General features: G+C 40.9%; 1 protein-coding gene across 1 annotated transcript in view; it reads left to right on the top strand.

Moving 5' to 3' along the window:
- The window catches only part of AMOT (angiomotin), a 76694-nt gene extending 72853 nt beyond the window's left edge, over window positions 1-3841 (top strand). The window contains exon 13 of the mRNA XM_023734477.1: window positions 26-3841. Within this exon, the coding sequence (XP_023590245.1) occupies window positions 26-123 (98 nt within the window). The 3' untranslated portion in view covers window positions 124-3841. The remainder of the gene's footprint in view (window positions 1-25) is intronic.
- The last annotated feature ends 12727 nt before the right edge of the window (window positions 3842-16568 follow it).

The raw sequence follows: 16568 nt of genomic DNA, 5'->3' as shown, positions 1-16568 counted from the left end.
TCTCTAACCTCTTATTTCCATTTAGATGGTTCTGTTTTCCACTCCAATACTCTGGAAAGAAAAGCTCCCATTCAGATCCTGGGACAAGAGCCTGATGCAGAGATGGTGGAATATCTCATCTGAATGGCCAAATCAAGAGCTTCGGTTTATCAGCAAGAATGCTTTTAATCATTTTTTTCCCTTTTGTTTTTTCTTCTTTTGAGGGTGAGGACAAGGGGGTGGGGGTGGGGATGTTTTTTAAAGGGCCTTTTTTTTTTTTTTTGGAACAATATAATACTTACGTAATACCATACAAACTCCAGTCTATACTGGTATACTTAGAGATACCTCTAAACACAGATTAATCAGAATGTGATCTAAGGTTTATTCTTTGAATTTATACAAATACTGGACTGTTAATGTCTGGATATACATCAATGCTTTCAATGTGCTTAAATTTGTTTAAAATTTCTGTACATCAAATCTTTTTTTAATTGAAGAACACAGTATGTGTTGAAGGCAAATTTGTAACATGTAGTTCAAAAGTGGGAAGCCAGAGAGAATTTATGTATTTGCTGTTTTGTACAGTTATCATCTAGACAGCATTGAGAGAAAACTTTCTCATCTGGCTAATGAAAAGAAATAGTTCTAGGAGCTTTGTTAGCTGGAGAAAAAGTGGGCAATATCAGTCAGTGGTGTGGAAGGGTGCTTGAGCTAACTTTCCCTCCCAATTTCTTAGCTATCCTACCCCAAGGTATTGTGTTCATCTTAATTTCAGTGGTGATTTGGAAGTGAATTATGTTGGTTCCCTCATGGAGGTTCATACATTCATATATATGTTCTGGAGTAATATATGCATTTGGATATTTAACTTATCGCTTTCAGATGCTAGGAGAGTAAATTAACAGAGCAATGTACAACTTCCTCTCTCATAGGGAGTTAGAACATCAGAGGCCTTGATGAAGAGTTGATAAGGTGCTGTATGAAGACTTTTGTGGTCTGTGTGTAGCCATGAACACAGCTTGCTTATCTTTCTTAAGACCAATCAGCTTAGTGTTTATTTCTACTACCGCACAAAGTCACTGGCTGGGTCACCAGTCTCAAATTGCTAATCATTTGCAGTAAGGAAGCATTTTTGTTGGCCAGTTTAATGCTTTGGATTTCTGGTGACTAATTTGAAGTAACTCATTTTGTTTTCTCGAATTCTCACCTTAAGTCTTAAAAAGGCACATTTGACTCTCACCTCCAAGGGAATAGCATCAGAAACCCAAAAGTACTGTGCTTCAGTCAGGGGAGAGGTTGATTGCAGCAGTATCCTCAACTACCTCTTCTCACTGCCAGTTGACTCCAGCTTGGAATACCGTTGGAAAGCAACAGGAAATGTGCATGTGGGCAGGGACCAAAGAAGGAGATGGCCCCAAGCCTTGTCATAAGGTTGCCTCCAAGGACTCAGAAGGGGGATGCCTGTTGCCACAGGTCCCTGCCATGTGTTGCCTCTGTGCCCTCCATTAAGGTGACAAATCCACAGACAATGTCATTAAGATCAGTTTTCAGGGGTTTAGGGAGGGTGATGGGAGTGGGGGGATGTTAGATAAGGGTCGGGGTTAGAGATTTCGGGGTATATTGGTTAGAAACCAGATTTATAGAAGGATAGGCCTTATATTTTACATCATGAGCCATAGTGGCTAGGAGGAATTTTAACAGTATAGCCCTACCCCCTCATCTTAGAGATGAAGAGTCTGAGACCTAGAGAACATAAGTGACTTTTTTAAGGTCACGCAACACAGCTTACCACTCTGCCAATTACCATGCTTATTTTGGGAAACCCCTATATCAAAAAAAGCCTCGTTTTAAGAAAAGGCATCTTCACGGCTCAGGGCATATATATTTTCTAAAATGTCCCTGGCTTGAGTAGTTTGTTCAGAGTTCTGAATTCCTATCTTGCCTCTCCTGCAGTGCCTTTTACAAGGTTTTACCTTTCCTGATCCCCATCTCAACACTGAGTCACATGAAATGCGTCCCCCTAAATAACTCATCTCACTTTTCTTGCTATGAGGTTGAGTGTCTTGGATCATCTTATGGGGTTCCTCTGTGAGTATAGGAATGGCATATTTAACAATACTCTTGTGTAGTTCTTAATTATCTTCCAAAGGAATTAACTTTAAATGTGTGGGGAAAGACAAAGAGGGTGATATGATTTTCAGCCAGTTTTTTCACATATTCAATAATGAAGTGATCATCCTACACATTTGTCCTCAGTTAAAAAGTGAATGGCAAATGGAAATTAAAAGTGCAGTTGTGTTAATTCTCATTCATACAACCCTTTACTCATAAGACAAAAAAACTTACAGTAGAAGCAAAAATAGCAAACTTTAGGAGAACTAATCTCTATCCAAATAAATACATTAAACAAAATCTTTCATCTTCTCTTTTCCTGGCTGTAACACATTACCAGAATTTTTGCTGACTCTGGGAGCCATGTTTTTAATCACATTCTGTAAGGTGACAAATGTTGTACATTCCACACTGTGTGGCAGCGATCTCTTTAGAATCATGTATTTTGGGAAAGGAGGAAGTTCTTGGCTAAGTACTATTTTGAACTGTCCAAAATATCTCCCCCGCTCCGCACTGCAGAGGCAGTCCCTTTCCCCTTAGTTTTTAATCCCAGATAATTTGCTAAGACAATATCGTACAGCTAAGAGCTGGAAAGAAGTCCATGTCAATGTCAATGTTTACGAAGAAGGTAGATTCCGCCTTTTCAGGAAAATCTCTAATAGGTGTCATTTTTTAAATTCAGGTTTATGGGAGAAATCTCAAATTAGTCACCTTTTCACTATTGTGTGGATGTAACAGTTGGGGATCCTTTGTAGACCCCCACCTATCTATGCATTTTACTGGCACCTCAGGATAGGAAGGTGGCCTTGTTGTCTTAACTTGTACTGCCTGTTGATTTCTGGGGAACTTCTAAGTCTGTTGTACCCCAGGGTCCCATGTATAGAAAAAAAAAAACTTCATTAGAAGAAACGTACTTGATATAATACTCCTATTAACCATTTTTATTAAATAAAAGTAGCTTGAGCATTCTTTTAAAATCATGTATCTCAATTATTGTTTTAATGAAGGATTTATTTGCAATGCTGCTTTTGAGCTTCAGGGTGACAGGACAGCAGGAAATGGAAATATCTGCCATCATCTGCCATAGGAAACATACCAAGAGACCTGTTGTATTTTCTTTTTGTTATTACACTGTTGGGTGGGTAGAACAATTGGAAAATGAACAAACAGATTGTACAAACTACTTTTTATGAAGAGCTTAAATACTCAGAATGTGGCAGCTTAAAGTGTGTACATATGCACTAACTTTTATAAATTATATGCTCATGTCTGTTAGCCATACAATCTCCTGTTATCTCAATTGCTCATTCACATATGGAATGTGTTACTTAAAATGTTTACATTCTTACTGAAAATGTTTTCACAGAAAGGCATAAGATATGGGCTAATTGCCACCAATTTCAGCCTGCCATGATTCTTGGAAATATATCTTCCAAGTGCCATCCATCATCAGTAGGACAAGTGTCAGGAGTTTGTTTATTTTTTCCGGTAGCAACGATGGGTTACGTAGAGCCATCAAGCATCCTTCTGGCCTCCCTTGTGATTAATGGCATGTGTTTGTAAAATGGATAGCTGGGGCTGGGAGATGGCTAGAGAAGAATCACCTTTGGTTTCAAACTTATGTAGCCCCCTAATGACTGAGACCCCCCTTCTGTAATCAACTGAGCTAGTTCCAATAAAGTTAAGCAGGTTTAAATCCACTTTGTGCCTATCTTTTCACTGACAATTAAGTTAGTTATTTTAAAATGCAGTATCATGTGGAAAATAACTTGGCATTTACCTGACAGAGGCTTTATTTGCACTACAGAAATGATTACTTTCAATTCACTATGCAGTGAAATTGCCATTAAAGGACAACGTGCACAGAATTTGCATTTGCTTGAAGTATGGAATGTGATTATAAAGTATTAAGACAACACCATGGGCCACATGCTCTAATCGGTCTCTTTATATAGCCAGGCAGCATATGTAAGAAGCTTTGCATTTTTTTTATCTCCTGGTTCCAAGGGATAAAATGATGGCCACCCAAACCAGAGAATTTATCCTTTCGTTAGCATTTTGGAAAGCCCCTTGATGTTCTTTTGTACCCTTGTTCTTAATGCCAGTTCATCAGTTTTGGTTGAGGGAGCTTGTTATTAAAAGCAAATCAAAACCACAAACAAGTTGGCTCTTTTCACTGGAAATGTTAAGGCTGCCTTTACGCTGCCCTCCCTGTGCCTCCTGTTTACCAGTGAGTCCCAAACCTGACTGGTGAGGAAAAGATCCTCCAGGACTTTGAAATGATACCTTCTCACAGTGAAATTGGCCAGATGAGTGTTGCAAAGGGGTGAGGAGGGAGTATAGAATTCATACAAATCTAAACTGGGCATTTTTTGAAATTGAGCTATATTCCCTCCATATTTATAATGAGTGTTTTAAAAACTGTATTTGTGAAAGCCACCCTTTTCTTTAAAGACAAAGAAGATGGTATTAAGTTGACTACACCTTTCTATAATGCTTTCTATAATATTCCTTTGGGAAATATATAGTTTCCAGTTCTGAATAAGCTGTCATTTGTGAGAAGAAAAGCTAAGGATTCCTTCAAAACTGAGGTCACATTGTAGGAGCATTTCTAGAAATTACTCAATAATATGGCATCTGTTATCTGTATGGTGCATCATCTCCCTCCCTGTGGGCATTCCCTAATGTGATAAGCTATCTGTACAGCCAATATGTGTTACTCAGTTGCAAGAAAAACACCTGCTTCTGACCACCTCTACCTCCATCTTATCCTGCAGGAGGATTTTTCTTTTTTTTTGAGGAAAGTGGAATTGTTTGGGTTTAGAACATTTTTTACATTGAATGAAGAGCACTAAGTGATGGGACTTGATTTCCAAGAAGAAAAGTGATCTCCACAACACCAAAATTTTATAGCACATTGGAAACATACCGTAAAGTACTCCTTAGATGCACAAACTGACAAAATACAGGATATTTATTTTGCTTCCTGTGGTTTTTTCATTTGCCTATCGCCTCTACTAATGGTTTCAGGCATATGAGAGTTGTTTAATAACTACTTACTAGTGTTGTCTTTATGTAAAAAGCCTCTAGAATACAAAATTCTAAAAAATCTGAATCTAGTATATTAGAAAATATAACACATACACACACAAAGAAAATTCATTGGGATATATGAAATGACAAAAATTTGAGTGAACTAGTGAACTAGTGCAAAGGAGGGAACGATTTTTGGGATAATGGGGCAGGGGATGTCTTAGTTATCTAATGCTGCTATAACAGAAATACCACAAAGGGGTGGCTTTAACAAACAGAAATTTATTTTCTCACAATTTAGGAAGCTAGAAGTCTGAGTTCAGTGTGTCAGCTCTCGGGGAAGTCTTTTTCTCTCTGTTGGCTCTGGAGGAAGGTCCTTGTCTCTTTGAGCTTCTGCTCCTGGGCAGTCTTCATGTGGCTTGGCATCTCTCTTCCCCTCATCTCTGCTTCTTTCACTTGCTTGTTTAATCTCCTTTATATCTCAAAAGAGATTAACTCAAGACACACCCTACACTAGTCTTGCCTCGTTAACATAACAAAGACAACCCATTCCCAAATGGGATTATAACTACAGGCATAAACCAAAAAAAACCAAACCTGTTGCCTTTGAGTCAATTCTGACTCATAGCGACCCTATAAGACAGAGTAGAACTGCCTCAAAGGGTTTCCAAGGAGCACCTGGTGGATTTGAACTGCCGACCTTTTGGTTAGCAGCCGTAGCTCTTAACCCCTACGTCACCAGGGTTTCCACTACAGGCATAGAAGTTAGGATTTACAACACGTATTTTTGGGGGACACAATTCAATCCATAACGGGGGCCTTAGATTACCTTTGAAGGCTGTGTAGGTGTTAATATGATGAACCAAGGGATAGGGAAAAACATTCCATGCAGAAGAATAGCACGTGCAAAGGCAATCTCTACTTTGTCAGACCTGCAATCAAATGAAGTCTGTTTCCAAGATCAAAGGTCCTAGAGAACTACTCTGAATTTTAACACCCAATAACAGCCTGCTAATGGAAACTTATAAACTCATTCAAGCAGGTAGTAGGACGTACTAGTCTAGAAATCAAAAGAGCATGAAGTTCTAGTCTTAGGTCTGCCTCTACAGTTTACCTCAACGGAGGATCAGATAAGTTTTTAAAAAGTAAAATGGGATAATATCTGTCACTGTGGACCTCATGGAAAGGGGATAAGAGAGTCTCAAAAAGTCAGAATATAAAAAAGATTCCAGACAAAACAATGGGTTGAATCTGTAAAGATGCAGTAATTTCTTTAACTTTTTATTTTAAAATTCAAACATATACAAGAGTGGACATAATAGTTTAAGGAACTTCCATGTACACATTCATGGGCTTCAATAAATACCAATTCATGGCCAATCTTGCTTCATATTGGAAACCCTAGTAGCATAGTGGTTAAGAACTACGGCTGCTAACCAAAAGGTCGTCAGTTCGAATCCACCAGGTGATCCTTGGAAACTCTATGGGGCAGTTCTACTCTGTCCTGTAGGGTTGCTATGAGTCGGAATCAACTCGACGGCAGTGGGTAACGCCATATTATTTTGAAACACATTCCAGAACACTATATAATTTTATCTATAAATATTTCAGTGTGCATAAAGATGAACTTTTTAATACAAGCAGTTCCCGGATTATGAACGAGTTCCATTCCTAAGTCTGTCTTTAAGTCGAATTTGTACATAAGTTGGAACAGTTAGGTACATTTTGTATCTAGCGTTAGTTAGTCAAATGTTTGTCTTAGTATATAGTATATAGGGTGCCTTCTATGCATAAAAAACATTAAACACTTCCAGATAAACTAAAACATGTTTAACATAATAATACAGTAATAATAATAGTGTTTTGATGCATGTTGCAAAATAGTGCCCATTTTTTATTATCGACCATTGTACATATCTCAAATTTTTAATATAATAGACTTTACAAGGGTTGGTTCATAACTATGAGTTGTACATAAGTTGGATGTTCATACCCCGGGGACTGTCTGTAATGAAAATATAAAGTACTATACCTGGGACCAAAATATATAACTCACCAAATAAATAAATATGACCATAATTTTGTGCATTGCCTCTTACAAAGCTTGTTCCTTTGATATTACAACTCCTGCCTTAAGCTGAAGCCTAAGGTCTTCCCAAAATGGAGGTGTTTGTCCTCCCACAACCCACATATCAAAGGGTAGGGTATTTTCTTTGCTCCCCATTGTAAGTTCCAAACCATTATTCCTCTTCCGCTATATAGATAGCTCCAGTTTTCTTAATATCTTTGGCACTCAGCTGCTTCATGCTACCCCCATCAATACTGATTTTCTTACTATTCCAACTGCACTGATGATTTTGGCCCCTAGATCATAGTGGTCCTCTCCAGCCCAAGATGTGTCATCCTGGATGACTTCAGGGTCCATGTGGACAGCCCAGCCAACATCTTGGCCTGTCAGTTCCTTGCCCTCTCCAACTTGACTGACCTCCACATCCACTCTACTTCATCCTTCTGTGCTCATGGCTAAACACAAACAAGGTCATCATCCAGAACTGCTCCACTGCGGAACTCTGGTATACCAGTACCTCACTCTCTGGCTACAGTCTCCCATCCATCCATTTCTCCTACTGTGACTCTATCTGTCTTTTACTTCAGACAGACCTTATGTTCCTTAATGCTTCCATTTCCTCCCAGGTTCTTAGCCCTTACCTACATGATCTGGACTTGATGCTCAATTATCTAAACCCTCGATTCATTCATACCACCTAAAACTTCAACCATTCATCACAAGATAGAAACTCATGAATCATCCTTGACACCTCTGATAACCTGATAGTCAATATTAAATCCATCACTGATCCTATCAAAATAAATCTCAAAACCCATTCAATTAATTCCTAATCTACTGCCAATAACCTATTCTAAGCCACCATTTTTTTCTCACCCAGACTCTCTCAATAGCCTCCACATCCCTGTTATTCAGTCTCTATTCAACAACAAATATAATTCAGATCATGTCAATCCCCTGCTTAAAATCCTTCAAAAGCTTCCCATTGCAATGTAGATAAAATGGGGCCACAACAAGTAAAACAACTAGCCCAAAGTTTTATAGTTATTGATGGATTTGGAGCAAGGACACAGATATCCTGGACTCTTATCCCATCAGAATCATTATCATGCTTTGTTCTGAGTATCTTATTTTTCTTAATACTGACATGACATCAATATTTTCTCTGATATTAACCAAGAGCAGCGTTTCTTGAAGTCTTCTCCAAATCAGCTGTACTGAAATCGCCTCAGGTGCTTAGACAATGCAGATTTCTTGGCCTTGCCTTCAGAAATGTTATTCTGTAGTTCCAGAACAAGGCCCAGGAATTTTTATTTTAACAAGCTTCTCAGGAAATTTTGATGTCACTGATCCTGAGACTACATACTTAGAGAAACACTGGCAGAGGATTTCCTGTAATTTATCTTACTTCCCTTCTACTCTTCAGTTCCCCTCCTACCTAATAGTCTCCCAACTGTGTGTAGTCAAATGGGTAAATCCACTCTGCATATTAGCTATCACACACACCTTTACTTTAGTCAGCAGGCATCTTATTCTTAATTCACCCTTAGACCTTATAGTGAAATTGCTGCCTATCCTTCCCAGATATGACTCTAAGTGGTTGGATTTACTGCTCTGATCAAATAGGGCATGTTGTTGGTTACTTTTATTGTATCACAAGCTTTATAACCCTTGAGGTAACCACAATCACATTTGTGATCTTGGCCAGATCATTTAGCTCCAGTGACCATTCTGTAATATGAAGTCACTGTATTATGATCTCTAATGTCCCTTCTGGCACTTACATTCCATGATTCCACAAGACTAAATACTGCCTCTGAGGTCATAAATTCTTTCACATGGGTCCAAAATTGGCTATGAGGCACAGATAAAAGACATTTTAAAATCTGAATATACAGAAAATATTCTACACGTCTGCAGATCTGTTAATCAAGCCTTTTATGTATATTTTTTTCACTAGCTATACCCACATTTGACATTTCATTCTCCCATCTTGGCAGTACCTGCTCTGTTCTCCTACAATACATGTCATTTCCCAAAGAAGACACAAGAAAACATTTCCCAGAAAAATCTGAGATATCAAAACTGAGTCAAGGCAGGATAGCTTATGTTTCTTTTAAGCTATAAGTCTACGGTAATTTGCACTTATCCAGTTGTAGAAGAATAAGGACACAAACAAGGGAGATTAAAAGGAAATAATCTTGGCATGTGTCATGTTGCATAGATGGCCAAGAGGAGCATGGCAGTCGCTGAGCCACAATGATACCTGTGATGGTTAAGGTTGTGTGTCAACTTGCCTGGGCCATGATTCTCAGTGGTTTGACAGTTATTATGTAGTTTGGCAGTTATGTAATGATGTAATCTACTCCATGATGAGATATGCTATGAGCAGTCAACCAGTTGAGTTTCCTTGAGGGTGTGTCCTGTCTCCAGTATAGAAATGGATGTTCCAGCAAAGCTCTGGCTCTGGATCCTTCATCTGGCTCGTCATCATCTGACCTCTGGTTCTTGGGACTTGAGCTAGCAGCTTACCTTCCAGTCTTAGGATTTGTCAGCCTCTACAGCCTGTGAGCCAGCAGCCTGCTGTCTGACCTGCTGATCTTAGGTTCGTCAACCCCTGCAGTTATGTGAGTCAGGAGTATCCTCCTGCCTGACACCTGATGCCTGACCTATGGACTTAGGACTTCCCAGCCTCTACAACTGTTTGAGCCATTTGCTTGAGATAAATCTCTCTCTTCTCTCTCTCTCTGTCTCTCATTCTTCACCAGTTTTCTGGTTTTGCTTCTCTAGGGAACCCAGCCTAAGACATTTGGTACTGAGAGTGATTCTGAAGAAGCAAAATTGTAAGGATGAGTTTTCTAAATTGATTCTCAAGTCTATTAAGTCTTAAAGATGGTGATGATTCTGCTTCCAGTAGTAAAGAGGTGTGATGGTTAAAGTTGTGCGTCAATTTGGCTGGGCCATGATCCTCATTGGTTTGGCAGTTATGATGTAGTTTGGCAGCTTTTTAATGATGTAATCACCTCCATGATGAGATCTGATATATTGTGATCACCTCCATGATGAGATTTGTTGTGAGTAGCCAACTAGTTGAAATGGAGTTTCCTTGGGGGTGTGGTCTCCATCCAATATAGGTGGACTTTCTGGAAAGGCTCTCTGGCTTTTTTTCACTCTGGATCCTGCAGCTGGCTCCTGTTCATCTGACCTCCAGTTCTTGGGACTTGAGCTAGCAGCTTACCTGACGTCTGACCTTCCAATCTTGGATTCACCAGCACCTGTGGCTACATGAGTCAGGAGAAGCCTCCAGCCTGACCCACAAACTTGGGACTTTCCAGCATCTACAACTGCATGAGCCATTTCCTTTATATAAATCTCTATATATATTTATGCTCTGCATTAGTTTTACTTCTCTAGAGAACCCAGCCTAAGACTAGAGGGCACTGCTAATCCATAGCATGAGGTGGCAATAGAAATACACAAAATATCACCACCAATAGAGCAAGTATTGGTGAGAGGCGAGGCTCTGGGTGATTGCATGTTTGATACTTCTCTACAATTTTGTCAGAATGAGAAGTATAAGGAAGCTGGTTGGTTGGTCCTACTTTTGCTAGACAAAGTTGTGAAAGAAAGAGATGAACTCAGGGCTTCAGAGTCACAGCTCAAGTGCTGCCTAAACGACCTGAAAGAAAGACCTTATTTCTTGTAGTAACAGAGCTGATATTGCCGAAAACCAAACCCAGAGTCTTATCATAAGAGTGGCTGAATTACAACATCAACTGAATTCCCAACCTCAAATCGTGTCTGAAGTTAAAGTGAGGGCATTGATTGGGAAGAAATGGGATTCTAAACTTGGGATGGGGTTATATGGGCAGATAATTAGGAAGCTGGGGACAATGAGCTCCTAAATTCCACTCCTGCCAACAGAACAAACCTTCTTGCTCCCATCTGAAGAGATTACTCCATCTTTGTCTGCTAAGGCACTATACCCAGTAAAACCATTACCCCCCCCCCATTTGATGAGATTAACCCAGCTGTGTCTGAAGAGTCTTTGTCTCAGTCATCCACTGGGGAAGTGTCTGAGTCATTGCCTGGAGCATCACCTGAGACAGATGCCTTACAAGATGTTGATGAATGTTCTCAGAACACATCCCCACCACCCCTTTTTGCTTCTAGACTTAAGTTCCAGCTAGCCCCAAAAGATAAAGTACAAAGTGTGACCCATGTGTGCACACTCGAAAATAACTGCTTGACTTTTCTAATATGTACAAACAGAAACCTACAGAATATATGTGGGAATGACTATTAAGGGTGTGGAATAATGGTGCGAGGAACATAAAGTTAGATCAGTCTTAGTTTATTGATATGGGCTCACAAAGCACAATTCTTCATTTAATTTTTCAGCTTGAGGGGTTAGGAAAGGATCTAATAGTTTATTTGGTTGGTTCACTGAAGCATGGATTACGTGGTGGCTTACTCTAAACCAAGTTTAAGTACCAGATCTGCCTTGGTCTACTGTAGAAGAAGGTATTCAAAGGCTTAAGGAAATTGCCATGTTCGAGTGGATTTATCAGGCTGGACCCACAGACCCACATATGGAGTGCCCAGAGAACACACCTGTTACCACAAGGGTGAGCAACAAGTTTGTGAAGGGATCCCCATCATCCTTGAAGACTGCTGTGATTGCTATTTTATGTAAGTCAGACTTGACTGTGGAAACTTCCCTAACTGAATTAAGACACTTAACTACAGTGAGGCTGATTGGACCCCATAGTGGTAAGGGCCAAATGGCGGCACTCAATCGACAAAGACAAGGTGGGCGTGGTTACCATAATCGACAGCGGAGTAAAAAGCAGCAATCAGAATTGTTTGACTCATATGGACTTATGGTGTTGACTACTTAGTCATGGTGTCCCTAAGAGTGAAATAGATGGAAAATCTACTAAATATGTACTTGATCCATAGAAGCAGAAAAATTCCAGGTCAAGTAAATGACAGTCTAACTTAAATCACCAGAATAAAGAGTCATAACCCCTCAGTCAATTCCCATACTTGAGCCAGTTTACAAACCCACAACCTCTTGAATGAAGTGGAAGCCAGGTCCCTTTGAGGAAGCTCCCAACTGCACTTCCAAAAATTTGTACTATGTATCTTTCTCCCAGTCTTCCCCAAAGGGATCTATGGTCTTTTACAAGAGTGACTGTTCATTGGGGAAAAGGAAATATTCAGACATTTTGGAGATTACCGGACATTGGCTCTGAACTGACACTAATTCCAGGTGGCCCACCAGTCAGAGTGGGGGCATATGGAGGTCATGATATTAATGGAGCCTGAGCACATGTCCATTTCCAAGTGGGTCCGGTGGGTCCCTGAACTCATTCTGTAGTGATTTACTCAGTTCCAGAATGCATAATTTGAATAGACATTCTCAGAAACTGGCAGAACCCCACACTGCACCCCTGACATGTGGTGTAAGAGCTATTATGTCAGGAAAGGCTAAGTGGAAGACTTTAGAAGTGTCCCTACCTAGGAAAATAGTAAAACAAAAGCAATAATGCATTCCTGGAGGAACTGCAGAGATTACTTTAGCATCAAAGACTTGAAAGATACAGGGTGGTCATTCCCACCACATCCCATTCAACTCCCTATTTGGCCTGTGCAAAAAACATATGGATCTTGGAAAATGACAGCGGATTGTAAAAAACTTAACCAGGTGGTGTCTCCAATTGCAGCTGCTGTTCCAGATGTTGTTTCATTGCTTGAGCAAATTAATACATCTCCTGGTACCTGGTATGCAGCTATTGATCTGGCTAATGCTTTTTTCTCTATTCATGTTTTGAAGGAACACAAAAACAGTTTGCCTTCAGCTAACAAGGCCAGCAATACACCTGCACTGTCCTCCCTCAGAGGTATATCAGCTCTCCAGCCCTATGTCATAATTTAGTCTGCAGGGAACTTGATCGCCTTTCCCTTCTGCAAGATGTCACACTGGTCCATTGCATTGATGACATTATGCTGATTGGACCTAGTAAGGAAGAAGTAGCAATGCTAGAGGGTGGTAAATTAATCCAACAAAAATTCAGATGGCTTCCACTTCAGTGAAATTTCTAGGGGTCCAGCGGTGTGGGGTATGTTGAGATATTACTTCTAAAATGAAGGATAAGTTGCTGCACTGGCCCTCTTACAACTAATAAGGAAGAACAATGCCTTGTGGGCTTTTTTGGATTTGGAGGCAGCATATCCCTAATTTGGGTGTGCTACTCTGGCATATTTATCAAGTGACTAGAAAACTTGCTACTTTTGAGTGGGGACCAGAACAAGAGAAGGCTCTGCAACATGTTCAGGCTGCTGTGCAAGCTGCTCTACCACTTGGGCAATGTGATCCAGCTAATCCAATGGTGCTTGAAGTGTCAGTGGCAGACAGAGATGTTCTTTGGAGTCTTTGACAGGCCCTTATTGGTGAATCACAGTGCAGACCCTTAGGATTTTGGAGCAAAGCCCTGCCATACTCTGCAGATAACTACTCTCTTTTTGAGAAACAGCTTTTTGTTTGTTACTGTGTCTTAGTAGAAACTAAATGCTTAAGTATGGCCCACCAAGTCACTGTGCGGCCTGAGCTGCCCATCATGGACTGGGTGTTGTCTGACCCACAGAGCCATAAAGCTGGACATGCACAGAAGCACTCTATCATTAAATGGAAGTGGTATATATGAGATTGGCCCTAAGCAAGACCTTAAGGCACAAGTAACTTGCATAAAGAAGTGGCCCAAATGCCCATGGTTTCCACTCCTGTCACATTATCTGCCATCTCCCAGCCTGTACCTATGACTCATGAGGAATTCCTTATGATTAGTTGACTGAGGAAGATAAATCTCATGCCTGGCTTACAGATGGTTCTGCACAATATTCAGGCACCACTCGAAAGTGGACAGCAGCAGCACATCAACCCCTTTCTGGTATCTCCCTGAAGGACAGTGGTGAAGCAAGATCCTCCCAATGGGCAGAACTTTGATCAGTGCACCTGGTTGTTCACTTTGCTTGGAAGGAGAAATGGCCAGATGTGTGAATGTATACTGATTCATGGCCTGTGGCCAATGGTTTGGCTGAATGGTCAGGGACTTGGAAGGAACATGATTGGAAGATTGGTGACAAGGTGGTATGGGGAAGAAATATGTGGATAGACCTCTCTGAACGGACCAAAGAAGTGAAGATATTTTTGTCTCATGTGAATGGTCACCAAAGGATAGCCTTGGTAGAAGAGGATTTTAACAACTAAGTGGATAGGATTACACGTTTTGTGGAAACCAGTCACCCTCTTTCCCCAGCCACTCTTGTCATTGCCCAATGGACTCATGAACGAAGTGGCCATGGTGGCAAGGATGGAGGTCATGCAACATGGGTTCAGCAACATGGACTTCCACTTACCACGGCCGTCTTGGCTTCAGCCACTGCTGAGTGCCCAATCTGCCAGTGGCAGAGACCAACACTGAGTCTCCAGTATGGTACCATTCTTCAAGGTGATCAGCCAGCAACCTGGTGGGAGGTTGATTACATTGGACCACTTTCATCATGGAAAGGGCAGTGTTTTGTTCTGACTGGAATAAACACTTACTCTGGATATGGATTTGTCTTCCCTGCATGAAATGCTTATACCAAAATTATCATCCATTTGCTTACAGAATGTCTTATCCATCACCATGTTATCCCACACAACATTGCCTCGAATCAATGGAATCACTTCATAGCAAATGTAGTGCAGCAATGGGCCCACGCTTATGGAATTCACTGGTTTACCATATTCCTCATCATCCTGAAGCAGCTGGCTTGATAGAATGATGGAATGGTCTTCTAAAGACACAATTGTGGTGCCAGCTAGGTGGCAATACCTTGCACGGTTGGGGAAATGTCCTCCAGGAGGCTGTATATGCTCCAAACCAGCATCCAATATATGGCGCTGTTTCTCCCACAGTCAGAATTCATGAGTCCAGGAATCAAGGGTTGGAAATGGGAGTGGCATCATTCACTATTACCCCTAGAGATCCATTCGCAAAATTTTTGCTTCCTGTCCCCGTGACCCTATGCTGTGGGGGTCTAGAGGTCTTAGTTCCAAAGGGAGGAATGCTCCCACCTCAAGACACATTATTGATTCCATTGAACTGGAAGTTAAGAATGCCACCCAGCCACTCTGGGCTCCTAGTGCCTCTGGAGCAGCAGGCAAAGAAGGGAGTTACCATATTTGCTGGTGTGATAGATCCTGATTACCAAGAGGAAAGCAGATTGATATTACATAATGTAGGTAAAGAAGTGTATGTCTGGAATACAGGAGATCCTTTAGGGTGTCTCTTAGTACTGCCATGCCCTGTGATTAAAGTCAATGGAAAACTACAGCAAGCCAATTCCAATATGACTACTAATGGCTCAGAGCCTTCAGAAATGAAGGTTTGGGTTATCCCACCAGGTAAAGAATCACTACCAGCTCAGGTGCTTGCTGAGAGTAAAGGGAATACAAAGTAGGCAGTGGAAGAAGGCAGTTCTAAATACCAGCTACGACCATGTGACCAGTTGCAGAAATGAGGACTGTAATTATTACTAGCATTTCTTCCTTGTAAGTGGGTATCAAATATTTTTGTTTTCTTCACTTATAAAATACAAGATGTAAACAGGGCTAGTGTGGTTTTGGTTGTACGCATGGTTAGTTGTATCATGTTATGCGCAAGTATGGCTTTATAATTGTCTTTATTTAGAGATTGTGTACGGTTTAAGGAGATGTGTACAGGTGCCAAGTTGACAAGGAGTAGACTGTGATGGTTAAGGTTGTGTGTCAACTTGGCTGGGCCATGATTCTCAGTAGTTTGGCAGTTACGATGTAGTTTGGCAGTTATGTAATGATGTAGTTTGGCAGTTATGTAATGATGTAATTTGGCAGTTATGTAATGATGTAATCAACTCTATGATGAGATCTGCTATGAGCAGCCAATCAGTTGAAAGAGACTTTCCTTGGGGATGTGTCCTGTCTCCAGTGTAGAAATGGATGTTCCAGCAAGGCTCTCGCTCTAGATCCTGCATCCAGCTTGTTAACATCTGACCTCTAGTTCTTGGGACTTGAGCTAGCTGCTTACCTGCCAGTCTTGGGATTCGTCAGCCTCCACAGCCTGTGAGCCAGTGGGCTGGCTGTCTTTCCTGTGATCTTGGGATTTGTTGTCCACCGTAGCCTGTGAGACAGCGGCCTGCCGTCTGACCTGCTGATCTTGGGTTTGTCAGGCCCTGCGGCAGCTATGTGAGGCAGGAGAAGCCTCCAGCCTGACACTTGACCCACAGACTTGGAACTTGCCAGCCTCTACAACCACGTGAGCCATTTCCTTGATATATATATATA

The sequence above is a fragment of the Trichechus manatus genome, unplaced genomic scaffold (assembly GCF_000243295.1).
Source record: "Trichechus manatus latirostris isolate Lorelei unplaced genomic scaffold, TriManLat1.0 scaffold00068, whole genome shotgun sequence".
NCBI classification, from domain to species: domain Eukaryota; kingdom Metazoa; phylum Chordata; class Mammalia; order Sirenia; family Trichechidae; genus Trichechus; species Trichechus manatus.
Note: the sequence above shows the minus strand (reverse complement) of the source record. Positions and strands in the feature narration are given on the sequence as shown.